This window comes from Aquila chrysaetos, chromosome 5 (genome assembly GCF_900496995.4).
Source record: "Aquila chrysaetos chrysaetos chromosome 5, bAquChr1.4, whole genome shotgun sequence".
NCBI lineage: Eukaryota > Metazoa > Chordata > Aves > Accipitriformes > Accipitridae > Aquila > Aquila chrysaetos.
In genome coordinates this window covers 2,240,923-2,258,845 of record NC_044008.1, presented here as the reverse complement: position 1 = coordinate 2,258,845, position 17,923 = coordinate 2,240,923, and the positions used below count along the sequence as shown (strand labels likewise).

The 17,923-nt window shown below is 39.0% G+C and overlaps 1 protein-coding gene across 6 annotated transcripts in view; it reads left to right on the top strand.

Annotated features, from left to right (window-relative positions):
- The window catches only part of LRGUK (leucine rich repeats and guanylate kinase domain containing), a 53,875-nt gene that overhangs the window by 26,392 nt on the left and 9,560 nt on the right, over positions 1–17,923 (top strand). For 5 of the 6 annotated variants that reach the window (XM_030014698.2, XM_030014699.2, XM_030014697.2 and 2 more), the window contains exons 13-17: positions 335–448; positions 6,564–6,765; positions 7,809–7,922; positions 11,345–11,502; positions 14,289–14,377. In XM_030014698.2, the coding sequence (XP_029870558.1) occupies positions 335–448; positions 6,564–6,765; positions 7,809–7,922; positions 11,345–11,502; positions 14,289–14,377 (677 nt within the window). The remainder of the gene's footprint in view (positions 1–334; positions 449–6,563; positions 6,766–7,808; positions 7,923–11,344; positions 11,503–14,288; positions 14,378–17,923) is intronic. The other variant, XM_030014700.2, reaches the window with a different exon arrangement.

Sequence of the window (17,923 nt, the reverse complement as noted above, 5' to 3'; positions counted from 1 at the left end):
TCAAAAGAAGGATGCCCCTTGCTTTAGATCTTGCTGTCTTTACAGTGTGAATGAATAACCAATAAAAGCTGTAACCTGTCAGCAGCTTGTTTTCAAGACATTGGTGTTTTATTATCCATGAACAATGTACAAGCCTGTACCCTGCAGGACTGGCTATGTGCTCTTCGCTGCAAATTTTGTGCTCCCATTGGCTTCATTATCATTGATGATTTAGGCAGGGAGAAACTTTGTAAGGAGAGAAAGCAAGAAAGTCCAGAGTGATTATGCTCCTTTAGGGAAGTTGTCTCCCTTAAAATATTTCCTTTGTCATTATACTTGCTGTTTTGAATTTCAGGGCAAGTTTATAGCAACCTATAAATACAGTGGCTATTACTACGGACTTGGAAGAGACACTGTAGAATCAATTGCCAGAGAGGGTCTTGCAACCTGTGTTCACTTAGAAATAGAGGTAAGGATTACTTATTGCCTAACCAGTTTTGAATGAGTCATTCTGTGAGAACTGTCCTGGGGAGGAATTCATGCAGTTTGACTAAGGTTTGTTTCAGCTGCCTAAACATAGCCACTTAGTGATACAAGAGACACCCTATGGTCTTCGGCCCAGCCTATAGCTGCTGGTGATACATTTGAACTAGTTGCGCGGGCTGCACTACAGTCACTGGAGAGACAGTTGTTTGGTCAGATGAACGGCATTTTTAACTCCACTGCCTGTATCAAGTAGCTCTCCATTGTCTATCTGTTAACCACACCACTCCCTTTATAGACGCCCACATTTAGTCAGATAGATCCTTCTGCTGGCTTCTTAAAATTTCCTCGCCTATTTTTTCAGTCTTCAGCAGCCTCATCTCCCCACCTCATCACCAGTACTTTCCATTACAGTGTCTTCAGCTTTTTAGCCATGTGCTTTCCACTGATCTGCAGCTTATATGCGACTAGTCTAGAGCTGAACACCAACTGATCACCCCTAAAAGAATGCCATGTTTCTCCTTCGCTGATGAAGCAATGGAGGATGCATGCAGGCCTGAGGCAATATTTTGGGCAGAACTATTAAAAGATGCAATCTCTTTGAGGGATTACTTTACCCTCTCTGAGGTTTTTCAGGTGCACATAAGCAGATGGCAGAATCTCAGAAGTCATGCTGCATTAGGAAACTAGGTCACAGACAAAGTGTCAAAACCTGTCTATTGGAATCCCAAAAGAAAAACCTTTTAGATAATTTTCTAACTATGTACTTCTCATTATTTTAGATCAATATTTACTAGCTAGGGGTTGGGGTGACAAAAAAGCAAAGGCATGCTACACTTCCTTCCAAATTCTTTCTATAAAATAAGCTCCCATCTATATGAGCTTCCACAGACACTCCACAGAGTGCCCCAAATGTGATACTGAGTGTTGTTGGATTTCACTGTGTTTGTAGGGCTCAGCTCTACCTCTGGGGGATTACTACAAGTTGACAGACACTACTACACTCTGTGATGGATAGGGAAAAAAATAATAGATATATAAAAAAGAAATGTAGGAGACTGCAGTGCTAATATAGGATCCTAAGTTGTGCATCCAGAGTTAGGGGAGTGACTAGGGACACCTGAGCAAAAATTGATACTAAATTTAATTAATTTTAGAATTATTATTTTGTCTGTGAAACTGATGATAAAAAACCTAGTTTTCAGTTAGGAACCTTAGTGTTCAGCAGGAGTTTTAGTCCCCTTTGGCCCATGTACACATTTACTGGCTTGCGTATAAATGTACAAATAACAGAATAGTAGCATGTCAGCACTAAAAAATAAGTAGCTCCTTGCTCAAACGGTCAGCAATGTAATGCTGCAGTCCTGCTCTTACGTGCCTGCTACTTGACTGATATTAAACAGCAAATTAATAACTTAATCTCTGTGTAGTTCCATTTCCTCTTTTTCCTCAGTCTTGTCAGAACTGTGAATCACCCTCAGTCTCCACTGATTGCGATAGGCATTGAGTGTGTTTGTTGTCTTGCCAGACAGACCCTAAATTTACAGGGGAAGAAAAATAGGAGAAGATTAAATATGATGGAATGCGGTGCCTTTTAAAGCTGTCAATTCTTCACAAAGTAGATGTGTTATCAAATAATTTAGGAGAAAGAACTTAATGGAACATCATGTTTATTCATAAGGAGGTTAAGCGAGCGACATAGGCAGTGACCATAACTTTTACTGGGTATTACTGAAGCTACTGTCATGGACAGACAGCTAAGAAACAGCTTTGTCACTGAAGTTTCAAGATCACGTAGTAATTATGCATAGTCTTGTATCACTATGGACTCTGCTAGCAGATGAGAAACAATAATGGTGAGTTATGTATCTGAATAGAAGTTATCGAAGTCCATTATCTTCTGCGAGGCTCATAACAAAAGTGATTTAGCACTATTAAAAGAAATTTTAATTATGGTCTGTGGGCTGAAACTAAAAATTTAGAGCTGTTCATTCCCTTTAATCTAGAGTGTATCTTTCACTGATAAAGGAGACTCACACAAATTTTGAAAGTTAAATCTTGCTGAGTCTACACTTCCAGTCAGTAAAGCTATTGCAATTCTGACACACAGTTATGTGTTGGAGTAAGCGCATTTGCAGTGCTTTCCCTTTGCTTGTGTAGCCACCAAGAGCTGCAGAGCACTTGAAGGAGCTGCATGTTCCAACCAAGGATGTAGTGGCGGAGTGGCTTATGTGTGTCATTATGCTTCCAGAAATACAAGTACACCTTGTCTCCTACCAAAGACTACTCTCTATTGCACTTGTTGCTGGTTATCCAGTCATTCAGGCTGGGGAGTCAAAGGAAGCAGCATATACTACTAGTCACATCTTTTCTATAACCCCATGCTGTTAACTGAAAACATTGAGGTGCTTTAGCTATATTAAATGAGGGGACATCTTCAACTCGGGTAGTCCTTCGATCTTTCTTGACCTCATATGCAAATTCAGGAAACCGAAATTTTACTCCTTTTTTTTATTTTCCAAATATCTGTCTGATTTCAAACTGTCATCTCCTGTATTCTCCCATTCTTTATTTTAAGGTCACTTCCTTATATGCTGTTTATTTCATATTAGACAGTTACTCATCCTGTTGTCTCTATACGACAAATTTATTGGGTATACCAGAAGCTTTCTGTATCTCTTCCTTTCTTCTCCTCCCCACTCATCCCAGACTATTGATGGGCTGCCTTCCTATTCCTACACAGTTCTGGGACATACAAATCATTTGTTACATTATTTCTTGATCAGAATAGAACTCATTCATGGTGCAACTTCAAATGAAGAAGGTGTTACTAGGCTGGAATGTGGGTCTGCTTTCTGCTGGTTTTCCAGTCTCTGAATAATTACAGGCCTAGTTGAAAGTAGGTGGTCACATAGCTGGATGCAAAAATTTCTGTGCCCTAAATTCTCCCCTTTAATTTTCACAAAAATGTATAGGATTTTCCCCAGAATCACTCCCTGAAATTTTTAGAATGGATCAAAGTACTGTTCCACACTTAGAATGCTGCAACCAGGAAAAAAAAATCTAGTAAGTGTTCAGCCTGTTACTGGGTTTTGCATTATTTTGCTTGTATTTGTCTATAGTTTAGAATTATTCTGAGAACCCCAGCTTTAAGGATGTTACGGTCAGTTCTGATGAAGTAATGAGCAGTGCTCAGATTTGACATATTAGTCCCTCTCTGTTACTACCTGCTTTGGTGAAGAAGGTGTATCATGCCTCAATGAAAATGAAGTGAGCTTCCCTACGTTTAGTACAGTGCAATAATGTGCATGGTCTCACTTAACTTTGGATAATTTGTTCATCACCACACACTACAATGGTTGTTGGCCTGTTTTGGGGGGAGTGTTTCACAATGATCATTAAACACCCAAAATGATCATTTTTATATATCAAGCCAAGAATTTATTGTTAGTATTATGGAAATTTTAACTGTCTAATTTAAGAATCATCATTAGTCTAGGTCTAAATATTACAGAAAAAGGAAGAAGAATAATGCATTAAGAGTACTTATATACTGAAAACTTCCCAATAATAATAATAATAATAATAATAATAATAATAATGATGATGATGATGATGATGATGATAGTAGTAGTAGTAGTAGTAGTAGTAGTAGTAGTAGTAGTAGCAGCAGTAGTACAATTAAAACATGCTTCTTGGTTTCTATCTGATTTGCTGGTGTTACGCTCATCCTTTCAGTGCTCCTTTGGGTTCTAAGTTCAGTGGTTTCCCTCTAGTGTTGTCATTAGGGGGGGACATTACAGCAAGTTGTCAACATCTGAGCCCTTTGCTGGGAGGATATTCATGTTGACAGTTTCTTCTTTCTCCTCCCAGGATCCTCTTGGGGTCATTTGTATATGTTTGCTAACACATGTTTACACCTTTCTCTTTCTTCATTGGTCTGCAGCTCCAAGTTACATATGAATTCATAGAATCATAGAATCATTTAGGTTGGAAAAGACCTTTAAGATCATTGAGTCCAACTGTAAACTTAACACTGCCAAGTCCACCACTACACCATGTCCCTAAGCACCACATCTACACGTCTTTTAAATGCCTCCAGGGACGGTGACTCAACCACTTCCCTGGGCAGCCTGTTCCAATGCTTGACAACACCTTTAGTGAAGAAATTTTTCTTAATATCCAAGCTAAACCTCCCCTGGAGCAACTTGAGGCCGTTTCCTCTCGTCCTGTCACTTGTTAGGTGGGAGCAGAGACCGACCCCCGCCTGGCTACAACCTCCTTTCAGGTAGTTGCAGAGAGCGATGAGGTCTCCCCTCAGCCTCCTTTTCTCCAGGCTAAACAACCCCAGTTCCCTCAGCCGCTCCCCACAAGACTTGTGCTCCAGACCCTCCACCGGCTTCGTTGCCCTTCTCTGGACACGCTCCAGCCCCTCAAGGTCTTTCTTGTCGCGAGGAGCCCAAAACCGAACACGGGACTCGAGGTGCGGCCTCACCAGTGCCGAGTACAGGGGGACGATCCCTGCCCTGCTCCTGCCGGCCACGCTATTTCTGACACAAGAATTCATTATATATATATAGTGCCCTTTATGTATGTTAGATACTATTTCTGATTGTTGCCCCTAAAACCAGCTTTGTCCAGCTCCAGGCCTTTAGTTTATAACTGACTATTATTGAGATGTTTATAGTTGTGAGGTGTCTAGTGTCAAGACTGTGCCCTATCTGTGTTCATCCCATGCCTGTAGTCCTCTGTGTTGTGTCCTGTGTTTCCACTTCTCAAGGTCTTTGCTGTCATGCCAGGCCTGTATTTATCTACACTGTGTTACTATGTTGAGTCATGAACATCTCATTCTACCTGGAACAACTGCTTGTTACTGCTATCCATATAAAACTATGGTTGTACCACACAAACATAAACAAAAGTAAAACAATTAGATATAGACAGCTGGTCAACAAGAGAAATTGCTGTCACAGCTGAACCAAGTAAAACAAAGTTACAGCCAAGTCAAGAAAAGTTCAGAGCGAGCAGGACAAGCCTCAGTGCTCAACTCTTGAAAACTCAGTACAAATCTTATGGCAATAGCAATACCATATTGCAGGGCTGCATGGTTACAATATTCTGCTTTATATGTAGATAGAGTGAGAGAGAAAAGATTCTTCAAAGTATGAGCTGGTGCAAAGGAGAGCTATCGGAAATTCAGGATTGGTACCATTACCTGCATCATTTAATAAGACCGTGCCTTTAAGTCCTAGCATGCAGACAGGTCTCCTTTTTCAGATCTAGCTGAAATGATTATAGGTGTCTGCAGTACTGAGGTGTCAGTTAGTGCCAAGTGGAGCCCTTGTCCTTTCAGCAGAGTTGATGCAAGACACCTGTAAATATTTCCTAGTCCACTATACTAAAAGTCCTATTCAAGATAGTTTATTGCTGACAAAAATAGTTAAGATGGCTGACTACAGTGTAACAGATGAAGAATGCACACATCCTATCTCTGCTGGGGGATTGTGGTTATACCCAGTTTTGGGAGGGGGTAACATTGCAAGCTGCTCCAGCAAAATAAATATGCCTGTATCTCGATGCAGTTGCATGCTTTCACTTAGAAAAATATACCAGCTGAGGAGAAAATTGTCAGTTTGTTCATAGTGGAAAGCTAAGGGCCAAGGTGGTGATGCAGATAAGTTGTGCTGTGTGTCAGTACAATAGTGTGAGTCAGTGATACGCACATTTAGAATAACTAGGTTCTGATGTAATAGAAAGGATGGAAAAGAAGGAACAGTTGTTAACTGGTGGGCATGAGAAGTATGAGGCTTTAAATCACTGTGGAATTTGACTAAAAGGATTCTTTCAAAAGTGTGTTTAGAATAAAGTTGTACTACTCTTATAATGCTTTCCACATGTAGCTTTAGGGCGCTTCACCTTGTACTTGTCTGTTTTGTAAAGCTGGATGCTAGATCTTGAAACCTGTAGATTGGATACAGGTTTCCAGTACTGCTTTCACAATAATTTGTGATAAATACAGAGTTGTCCTAAACTCAGCTACAAGTTCAATAGGCACTCAGTTTCAGGAACAAAACATTGCGTTTCTCTGCTTAATTTTAAAGGGTGTGCGTAGCTTGAAAAATACCTACTTTAAACCCAGATATATCCTGTTAGTGCCGATGAACAAAGAAAAATATGAGGGACATCTGCGGAGGAAAGGATTATTCAGCAGGCCAGAGATTGAAGAGGCCGTCTCCAGAGTGGACATGTACATCAGAATAAGTCAGGGTTTTCCAGGATACTTTGATGCAGTTGTCAACACAGGTAAGTTAATCTCTTTCATGCTATAAATCTGACTTCTAATGTCACACCAATAGATGGACTGAAACTGCTATGCAAACAAAGCCATTGGCAGATATTAAACTAAGGATGACAAATGGTTTGATGTTCAGCATAACAGTTTAAACTATCCCTTAATCAATTTTCTGAGTTAATTCTTGTCTCAGGAATCCAAAAGCTCTGGAGATCTGTCAGGTCTGAATTACTCTACTATGCCCAAGTTGTGCTTTAAGCCCATCTAGAAAGTGAACCAACTATTGAACTCAGCAGCACACTTGTTAAGTATTGTCTCCTGTGAGAATATTAAACTGATCTGTGCTAATTTTCTGTTGGTTTCTGGGCAGAGTTCAGAGGTGCTTTTGATCTAACAGACCTAATTATCTCTGGGGAGAGTAGGCTTTTATCAAGTGTTGAAATGACAGCTGATGTGGAGTCTGGCATCGTCTCACTGTAAAGAACAGACTGCTGCAAAGCTTTTCCTTGTAGGACTCTTCTGCTTAGTAACTTGCTCAAGTCCTCCAGCCCGAAACAAGGAATGTGATGGTGGTAGATATTTCATTAAAACAAATGTTTGCATCTTCGTATTTAGGAATTGAGGATAGCAGGAGGTAGAGAAGAACCCTTTTCTAATTCATTCTGTGTCTGCCCTTTTGTGGAAGTGATCATTGTGGTTCACCACAGTGATGGTGAAATGTATCATCGTGGTATGAAATATTGTATTTGTACTCACTGTCAAGGGCATATGGAGCTTACAATTTAAATACAGCATTAAAGAAGTAAAACAGTAAAACCAAATTGCAGAAGGAGAATATTTAGGTGAGTGCAGAAACTGAGATGAATTTCAGATTATATTCTTGAATGTGCTGTTTATGAAGATGAAGATTTTTTTCCCAAAGAGATGAGCTGGATGAGTTAAGAATGCATTTCTGTGTCAAACTTCTGTGATTTGTAACTTCGTACTGATGAAAGCTTGGTTTTTTCATTATGTATCCTTTCTCTCACCATGAAATACATATCCCTTTCTGCAGATGAATTGGATGAGGCATTCACAGAGCTGAGTTTCCTTGTAAAGGCATACCTGGGTTTGGAGCCACCTGCGGTTTTTGATAGCATTCAGGACTTGAATAGCAGAGCAGGAGCAGGTACTGTGTCTGGGCACATGCTACTACTGTTTTTATCAGTTGAGTATGCCTACTTATTTGTTAGAAGAATTGAAATCTGTGAATGGTGCAACCTGTGAGACTGCTTGTCTCTGAAACTGCGGCATGCTTCTCTGTAATGGGTCTCCTGGGCTGATTCCTCCCTGGGATCTGAATCTTTAATGGAGATCTTTCCAGGTACTTTACGTCACTGTGTGCCCTGAGGCAATAATATGCAGAAAGTGAGTTGCCTGACTCTTCTGAGGTTGCTTTTGGGCTGAGGATCTCCCATTCATTCCAGATGAATCACAAGTGAGATATGTGTCCCTGGCTGAGAGCTTTGTGCCTATCAAACTGTCGAGCAACAAGAAAATGGCATGACACTGAGACCTTACTTTACTCTTTTCCCCAGGATAGCCAGAAGTGTGAAGAGGTATATGAAAACCAGGATAGTAAGATGAGTGGAGGCAACTTATAAATTCACTCCAAGTGCTTTTGGGTCTACCTACTGTGGGGTAAGCCCAAATGATTGGTAGTGTGTTTAACAGAAGCCTTTTAGCCCTTGAATGACTAAGGCTGGAGCCTCATGATCACTTCCAGCTAATCCAAGTGCATGTTGCTGCAAAAAGTGGTCGTGCCCATCTTGCCTCTCCTGCCTATGTATTTCTAGTTTCCCCCTTGCTCTCATTCCTCTGATAGTGCAGTCACATGTAATCTGGATCAGGGAATGGTTCCATCCAAAAACTAACCTAGGGAAGAAAAAACCAACAACTTGCAGACAGATCGATTCCTTGATCAAACTCATCATGCAGCTATAGAATTGGCTCAAGGAGGGAAGGGTGCGGGAGAAGAGCTTCATGGCTGCCTGTGGTGGAAGAAAGGAGGAGTACTCTTGTCAGAGGCAGCATCACTAAGATTAGCTTAACATATTGTGAGAGCTCAGCTGTAACCCTTGAATTTATTCCAGACAGAGCAGGTTACCAGCTGGGATGAAAGCAGAATATGATCTCTGAAATACTGGAGAAAAAGAAATAAGAAACAAACATTACAGTAGTAAGATGTTGCACAGCATGGACTAAGAGGAAGCTCGTTTATGTGAACTCTTTCCTCTAACACCAAGAGCCTCTGTGGTTTATGGCTGTCTTGGTTAGACGCGTTACAACAGAAGGGTTAATGAGTTTTGTAAGTAACACAGAGCCAAAATTCATGACCTTTTGTGTGGCTCAGAAGACTGCAAATAAAAGTAGCTGAAGGGAAGGCAAAAATGTCTGAAAATGTTAATGAAGGATAGTGTAAAATTCATCAGTTCATCATTTCATGTAATTTTGTTTCCTGAAAGAATTAATAAATACTGATTTCCCAGTGGACAAGAAAAAAGCTTCTACACATATTGTGGCATCTCAGTGCTACAGCAGTGAGGACCTTTCTGTGGAATCTTATTTAATCTTAAACTATGTAGATTTTATTTTCATTTCCAGAGCTTCCATGTTGTTTGAAGTGAGAAAGAAGACTCCCTTGCCTTACTTACTGTAATATTGTTGCTTATTTGTCTTAAAAACACCGGAAATGTTTTGTCCTGAGAGGCAACAAAACCCACCAAACCCTAACTAGATTATCAGGAAAGAAGAAAAAGGGGGAGGATTAAAGATAAAAGATTTATATATAATCATGGTATTTTTGAAGATATAGACGTGTGTCTCTGAGGTTCCTTTAAAGGACTTTGTTTGTATTCCTCAGCAGTTCTGAGTTCTTTCAGTGAGTGACTTGTCACTAGTTACAGAAACTTCATTAATAGTGCTAAATTTTGGTAATTTTGCTGTCCATAAAGTAACTTTTAAATTTACTATGCACCATTAAATTCATTTAGAGCTTCATTTATAGGTGTTTAAATAAATTTAACTATCCTATTTCTAGAGATCATGTCTTCTTATGGACTGTGTAAAATAATTTATTTTAAAAAACTTGCCCCAAGGTTGTCTTTAATATGGACATTTTTAGTAAGATAGTAGCAGGGGGAAGATTGGTTGTGTGAGATTATGATAGGTTCTTAATTCTTTTTTTAATGAGCTGCTGTGCAAGATCTTTTGCTCATGTATTGAGTAAAAATACTGGGAGAAAATAGATAAGTTCTTCTTTTTAAAAACTTTTTATAGCAGAAGTATAATACATTTCAGAGCTGATAACGGTTTGTACTTGCATTAGCAGCTTTCATCCATGGAACTTGGTACTTTACAACTCTTAATTATATCTCACAGCAGTCCTGTGGAGTATGTGTTACTATTTGTATTTTACAAATGAGGAAAGGGACATTTATGCCAAAGACTGATTATTTGTGATGCTGGGCATCAGAAATCCCAGTGAAGTTTTGGCAGTGTGAAGCTCTGCACCTCTGAAGGTTAGGCTCTACTACTTACTCAGTGTCCAAGTGAGTAGTTTACTGTGCCTGAAACAGAACCCACCAACCTTAAGTTTCATCTCCTCTGATCTTCTGGCAGCTACAAACTAGCAGTATATAGTGGGTAGGCTGAGAGTCATCTGACAACTGTTGAAACTTTTTTATAAAGGCATATGCTCAGAAAAATAACCGTATTTAGTATATGAACATGCATGTGGATGGGATGTCTCTCTGCCTCCCATCCTCTGCCTTTGTACATGACTTCTTAGGTTGTGAGCTCTTGTGCTTTGATATGACACACAATACAATTAAACTTTTCTTATGACTGGATTTATGCAAAGACTGTCATGTACCAATATTTATAAAAATTTTTCTGTGACAATTTCATATTTAGATACAATTTTACAGACAGGATAAATCCCATCTTAGAGAATTTTTTCAATTTAAATTTTTTTTTTTTTAAAAAAAGTGAGTTAGTTGTGTCTTCTTCAGCTTTTTGGCTCACATTCATGTTTGATTCCAGCAGTGGTGCAAGTCCACTTTTTGGTTTTTTGTTCACAGAAATTCAAATAAATAACAGAAGAAAAAGTGCCCTACTCCAACTCCCCATCACATTCCAAGAGCTCTGAGAAGGTTACAACTTCTAAGTAGGTAGACTGTAATTAGCTTAAAGGTCATAACAGTGGTGCATATCAGAGCATCCATAACAAAATGAGCTCATTTACACATGGTTAAGCACTTTTTTCTGGTCCATTAATGTAGGGGTGGTTTTTTTAGATTTTTCATAAGTTTCATTTGCCTCACTATTCAGGGAGGGTAAACTTGTTATGCCTATGCAGTATTTGGAGAGTTTAAAAGCTTTGAGGGAACTGTGTAGTTTATATCCTTTATAACTTTCACAGTTACCTTTTGCGAATCCAGAACTGTGCCAAAAGCCAGCTGATGGTAGTTGCAAATGAGTAGTTTCTGCTTGCTGTAAGCAAAGTGGTGTTCAGAATATTTTTGTTGAGGAGTGTATTTTCCACACTAGGTTCAAGAATACGGCTCTTGCAAGAGCAAAGATTGTCACCCGGCGGAGTAATTACTGGAACTACTCGGTCTTCATCTATCAATGAGTTCTTGGACTCTTCTGCCAAAAACTATCCAGGAGGCATCCCGGACAATCTTGCTGCACAACTGGGCTCTGTGGTAAGGACCATTTACCCTAACCTTAGACAGAAATGATAAGTTGTATGCAAAAAATACATGTTAGTCAGAGCTTTCTTTCTCCAGAGAAGATTGACTCCTGTTCTCTGGCCATCTTTCATTTCAACAATATATACCAGTTCCCCAAAGTTATAGGCAGATTGATGAGAATGCAGCAGGTAAACTCAGATGGGAGGACAAGCTGTCGTTTCTGCTCAATTTTACACCAGAATAAATCTGTTGATCCCAATTGATTTCATTCAATTGTGTACTGGTGTAAGGGAGCTGAATATCATCTCTCAGTTCTGCAACAAGATGTGAAACTATCCTATTCAGTGGAAATAGTTAGATGCAGTTAATAGGACAATGAAGACTACCTTTGAACGCCATCCTGTGGCAGTGGAAAAACTCATTCAGTCGAGCCTTTCAGAGTGTATGCTAGTGATGACTGCCAGAGATCAAATTTAAGCACATTTTCCACCTGCTTTTACTTTTTCAATCAACAGATTCAACAATGTGCTTGGATTTCAAATAACCTCTTGCAACTTCAGCTTCATCTCTCTTTCTTTTTTTACTTCTCCTTAATAGTCCTTTCCCTAAAGGCATTCATTCTCCTTGCAGGCAGTGGGGGAGTTGGGGCTATGAAGCAGATGTGTCTAATGCTCTTTTTATATGACAACGACAGGAGAAAAAGAAAAAGAAAAATGAAAGCTTTAAACTTTGTTCCATTCCAGGGTTATGATGTCATTATGATGAATGATGGCTTGGCAGGCATGACTTGCTGTACAATTTTGCCACTATCTCTGTATTTATAACTACCTCTGATGTTTAGAATTAGTGCTGTAGATAGAGCAAAGTAACAGACCCACCTGCCCCCATTTCCCAGGCTTTAAAAAAGGCTGTCTTAGGTGTGGAGAACAGTATGATTGTAAAATGGCTGACATAAATAGGGAACCTCCCATATTTCAGTTTTCTGAAATGAAATGCCTCTTTTCAAGCCATACAGAATTCAGAACATGTCACAAGTGGCGTTCATTTTCATGTTTCTTTCATCCAAAGGTTTGTTAGTTTAATATGAGAGAGAAGCCAGAATATTTCTTACCTTGGTGGTACTCTGCCATCACTCCTACCCCAGCAATTTATTTTTCTTACTTTTTATTTTATCTTTTTTATTTTTATTTTGAAAGTTTACATTTTGTCAAGTCAGGGAGAACTGGTTTATGATGAAGGAGGCTATCATTTACCTTGGGTTTAACTTACTTAGTGGCCGCAAGGCTCTCTTTCTTATTAGTGTCCTTCTTCAGTGCTGGTAATACCTTTTTGTTATTTACTGCACTAAGTTTCCAATATATTTTTACATCCAGAGGAAGCTTTACAGCATCAGCTGAAGTGTCAACATAGTAAAACGTTCAAGGTGAAACACAGGTGCCTCTTAGACCATATTTAATGAGAAGAATATAAATATGTCTGTGGCCTTAATGTAAAATTTTTTCTAAACTGTTGCATTTGGGACTGCAACTGATTTTTGTGCTTGTGGCACCCAAATAATGTGCTGTCACTGCAGTAACCACATTCCACTCCCATCATGTAGAAGTGGAAAATAAAAAATATGAAGAAATTAATGTGAATTATCCACAAGCAAAATAAGAAGCAGGATCTGCTGCTCAGGGAAAGACAGCAGATCTGATTCCTTGTAGCCTTATCCCTTGTGAGCATGCCAACCCTGCACTAATTTTGTATGGCTGTAATTAACTATACAAGGCATGAACAGAAAGGTACCTATACCTGTAATCCACAGAGAAAAAAAGGTCAGAATTATATCTTTACCAAAAGAAAGCAAAACAAGACACAAGCTCAGTGAGCATCTAAGCAGAGCCTTACTTAGCATAAATAGTGAAGGAAAGTGAAGGAATTCACAATAGTCATAATGTGAGCATTCAGCAGATTAACTATATTCTCTTTCATTGCTCATACCGTGACAAAACACCACTGTTACAAACATGTGATTTAGCTATTAAATTGATAACTATCAATGCCTATCAGTTGATAACAAAGCAGGATTTAATAACTTTGCTCTGTGATTTACATTTTTTTTTTTTTTTAAGCACATGGTAGTGCTGCATTTGTCTGACCTGAGAAATTACATTGTCCTACAGCACATGTTAATTAACTCGCCCTTAAAACTCGGGACCACATTTTCCAGTCTGCTGAGATCATAATGTGTTCATTGTACAAAGTCATTTTAACTAACTGAAATTTGCAAAAGGTAATTCCTTCTTTGAGGGGGGAATATTGGTTGATATAGAGTTGGTAAGGTAGGTTTTCTGCATTGCTGGAGCAAGGAGACACTGTATTTAAGATGTAGCGGAGGCAAATTCTTCTGCATTCACTTCCTTGCTGGTGAAAAGAAGCTTAAGACAACAGCATAGCTAGAATTATCCCTGCTTTAACATATTGGAAGGTTGGGATGCATCAAAAGTGCTTCTCTGCAGATACTCCTTCCTGCTACACCCTGGCATATTTTGACTACTGTGAAGAAATGGAGCTTCACTGGAGATGAAGATCATAATTGTTCAAAGCCAGCAAGATTTCAGACCAGAATTTGGTTTGTGTAGATTGGTGAATCATATTTAGCACCTCATTAGTTACAATATTGCTCTGCTATTTCCCCAGAAGATATAAATGCATATACTTTAGAGTCTTACCAAAAGAGAGGAATATCACAGCCAGTTAAGTTACCATATATACTTTTAAGTTGCTGTATAAAGTTGGTCGTGTTTCTTTATCAGGAAGAAGCTTCTCTCCAAAGGCGGCGTTCTGCAGCACGTCAGGCTTTGTCAGGGAAGGCACCTAGTGCATGTGTCCAGCTGTTTCAAAGGTAATGCAGAGTGGTTTCAGCCAAGTCCTTTTCAATAAAGTGAAAAATGCCTGTTTAAGATTTCTTCTCCACTGCTTTTAAGGATGAATGATTAGAAATTGTGAGGGATTGCAAATCTCATAGACAACTCTCCTTTCTATCACTTTTAAATCTAGCCCAACAAATATATCATATACTGCCTGTCTTCTGACTTGGGAGTGCAGCAGTCCCAAAATATATATCGAAAATGTATGAGGCAGAGCCATCCACAAGTAACTTGTCTAAAGCTATGAAATTATTATATGTGTCTTCTCTGAGAGAGCAAAAAAGGATCATTTTTCTGGCAGCTCACAGTCTCTGACATGTTTTTTAGCACTACTAGTAATTAGTGTTGGAAAGTCACAGCCGTGCTCAGCGCAAGGTTGTTTGCAGCAGTACATCTTCTGTGGAGATCTCTGTTTAAAGTAGACTTTCTGAAAGCTGATTCTACTTCCTAATTTTTTTTTTTAGAAAATGGATTTTATCTTGACTGTCTCCCTTCTTCTTCCTCATAGTCACAGCCTGCAAAAAAGGTGTTAAAACTCTATGAATTCAATGTATCTTCTTTGACTGATCCTTTGTAGCACTCCTGCCTTCCCTTGGTGTAAATCTTCCTAACCTGAATTCTTTGCTTGCTTTTCCTACCTGCCATGAAAAGGCTCACAGTGTTGACATTTAAAGTATCACATAGGCCTCTAAATCAGCAATCATCAGAAGGAATAGAAAAGTTCACACCTTTCAGCTCATTTCAGGCCTGTACAAATGCAGTCACCAATTGTACATACCAGATGCATTGATGAAAATCATTCCAATGACAAAGTTTGGAGATTGACTATTTAAAAAAAAAAAAGGCAAGAAGGAAGAAAAAACCTACTGAGTTAAACTGTCTCTAGAAAACCAATGGCAGAAGCTTACAGGCAGAGATGCATAATTATGATGCATTTTCCAAATCTTTACTTAGAGAAAAGGTTTTTTTAAGTAGCTGATTCATTCATTTTAAATTATGTTGAAATGAGAAGAAAAATGGAAATCAGTGTTTTCTTTTGCTAGATATTTTGGGTTTGTTTTAGTGTTGCACTGTGAACTGTTCCTCTGAGTCTGCCTTAGTCTGTTGCTCTTTGCTCCCTTTATTCCACTATACTTATTCGCTGGAAGCTGATTTTGGAGTTAAGTATCAGACTGCTTTGGCAGAGCTGTCAGGCAGGTGAGAGAATATCCTGTCACCCCCAATCAGCATTTGCAATTACTAGGCCTCAAGGGATAGATGCGCTCAGCAGAATTGGAGGCAAGAGTAGACAACACCCCATTCCATGCAAGAGGTTAAGTCAAGAGGTGCCATAAATATGAATGCTATAAAATGGTTGAAATTCTGAGAGAGCGTCTAAATCCTGGAATGTAGCAATTAGATAGCGGAGAACCTGGTACGTCATGTAGTCCAGTCCAGCAGCAAGTGTATGGTTGTTCTATTGAGCATGTTTTTTTATACAGAATTTAATCAAGTTTTAAATACCCGTAAGAGAGGGGCTTTCACCTTGGAAAAGCTCACCTGGGTTTGATGGATCCTTCTTTCAATATATAACTATGGACCTGGGTCATGAGTGGCTTAAAAGGTTATTGCATGTCATTTTAGCTGGGGTAACCGTCTTTGTGCACACTCTTAGCCCATAGGAAATGTAAGGTCATGTGGCTTTCTTTAGCTTTTATCAAGGACTAAGCAAGGAATGTCTTACACAACATAGTATGTGTGACTGAGATGACACAAGGTAATTCATTATGTCATTATTCATAGTAATATTAGCAGCAGCATCCAAATAATTTTGGGGTAGACTGTTATCTTGTTTTATACCTCTCCATGGTTCATTCTTAAACTGTATATATGTTGTAATGTCTTTTCATCTTTCTCTGTAAGTCTATGCTTAGTAAATTCAGGAGGGTTACTATAAAGTCTTGCTAATTTGTTAATTAACTCTCAAAATTGATCAGTCCAGAGTATTTCAAGTGTCCCTGCAAGAAGTGCTGGCAAAGATGACACTACAGCCTGCATCTGAGGCACCGTACTTCATTGTCTCTGCATATGTTGCTCAAAAATTGCACCAATCTTTTCGTGCAGCCATTATTGCATTAGATGTCTGGGTTCAGCATCTCATTTCATTGTTATGTCTAGATCCATCTTGGCTTTAGTGCTTCCCAGATTTCTCTCTCCTATGGAATATCTATGTTTTAAGTTGTTTTCTTTCAAGCTGTATTTTATTTGGAGGTTTTTATTTCTCTTTTTACTTGGCTATATAAATGGGATAGGTCATGCCTGTTTAAAATCCAGTTTTAAAAAACTCTTGCTGTCTATTCTTGCTTTAATCTTATCAGCTTTGTTCTGATGAATTTTTATTTAGAACATGATACCTTTTCTTTATTTTCATTGTCAGCAGCAGTGCATGAATGTACTTTGTCCACTTAATCAGTCTGCTGTTATGTAAAAATATGATTTCTTTCGCTGGTAATGCATCTGGCCTTATACAGGGTTTCAGCTGATGAATCTTGATGTAGTAAGCTTGCTGCCATAGCACTCCTTGTTGGGGAATACTGCTCCTCTAGAGGAATGAAGAGAAAAGAACATGCACCCCTGCTTCAGTTACTCCAATGTTAAGCCTCACTTTTACTCTGAACTTCCAGTGGAGTTTGAATTGACTGAAGATACGGACTTGTGACTAGGAGAAGCAAGCATGCAATTTGTTCTGTCTGTTCTGGCCCTGGGGAGATGACAGCTTGGAGCAAAGTGGGGTGGATAGAGACAAGGAACTTCGTTAAAGCAGATTAATTTCAAATTGTATTGGGAAATACAAGAGGAAGGTCCATGCTTGCCATGCTGGATGGAGTTGGTATAAAATGGAACTTTGTTCTGAGGGCATTGCAGGTAACCTGAAGCAAAATAAGACAAGTACTTTAAGAAGTAGATGGTTATAATTTCAAAAGTACAAATTTTTGAAATATGCAGGTAATTGATTATGTATATTTTTAGCACATAGAAATACCAGGATGATTAGCTAGAAGTTTCTACAATGTCTTGCTTGAATTGAAGATATTTTTTTTTTTAGCTGTTGGACTAGATTTTAATTTATATGAGTAGCTCCATTAAAGCGGTGATTTATTTGAGGATTTGTATCCCGATTTCTGTGGTTGAAAAGGGCTATCAGTGCAAAGTAGGTTTTTTTGTGTCCAGACATTTTTTGTCATGCGACAAGGAAGAATTCAGTCACTTTAGTATTTCTTCAGTGGCAGTTCTGGCTCATACACACCTGCCCCTTCCTTTTCTTCCACTACCTGCTCTGTGCTGCCACTGGCTCCAATGTCATACAGCTTAGTGATGAATTAGATAAAGGTACAGATCAGGTTTTGCCAAACAAAAAGGTTGTTTTTTCAGCCAGATCAATTTCACTCACTCTCTGAAGAACCAATTGTGCTGGCATTAGGCTGAGAGAAGACTGGGAGTGTAAATAGGTGGCTGCGGACCAGAAATCGTAGAGGGCAGAA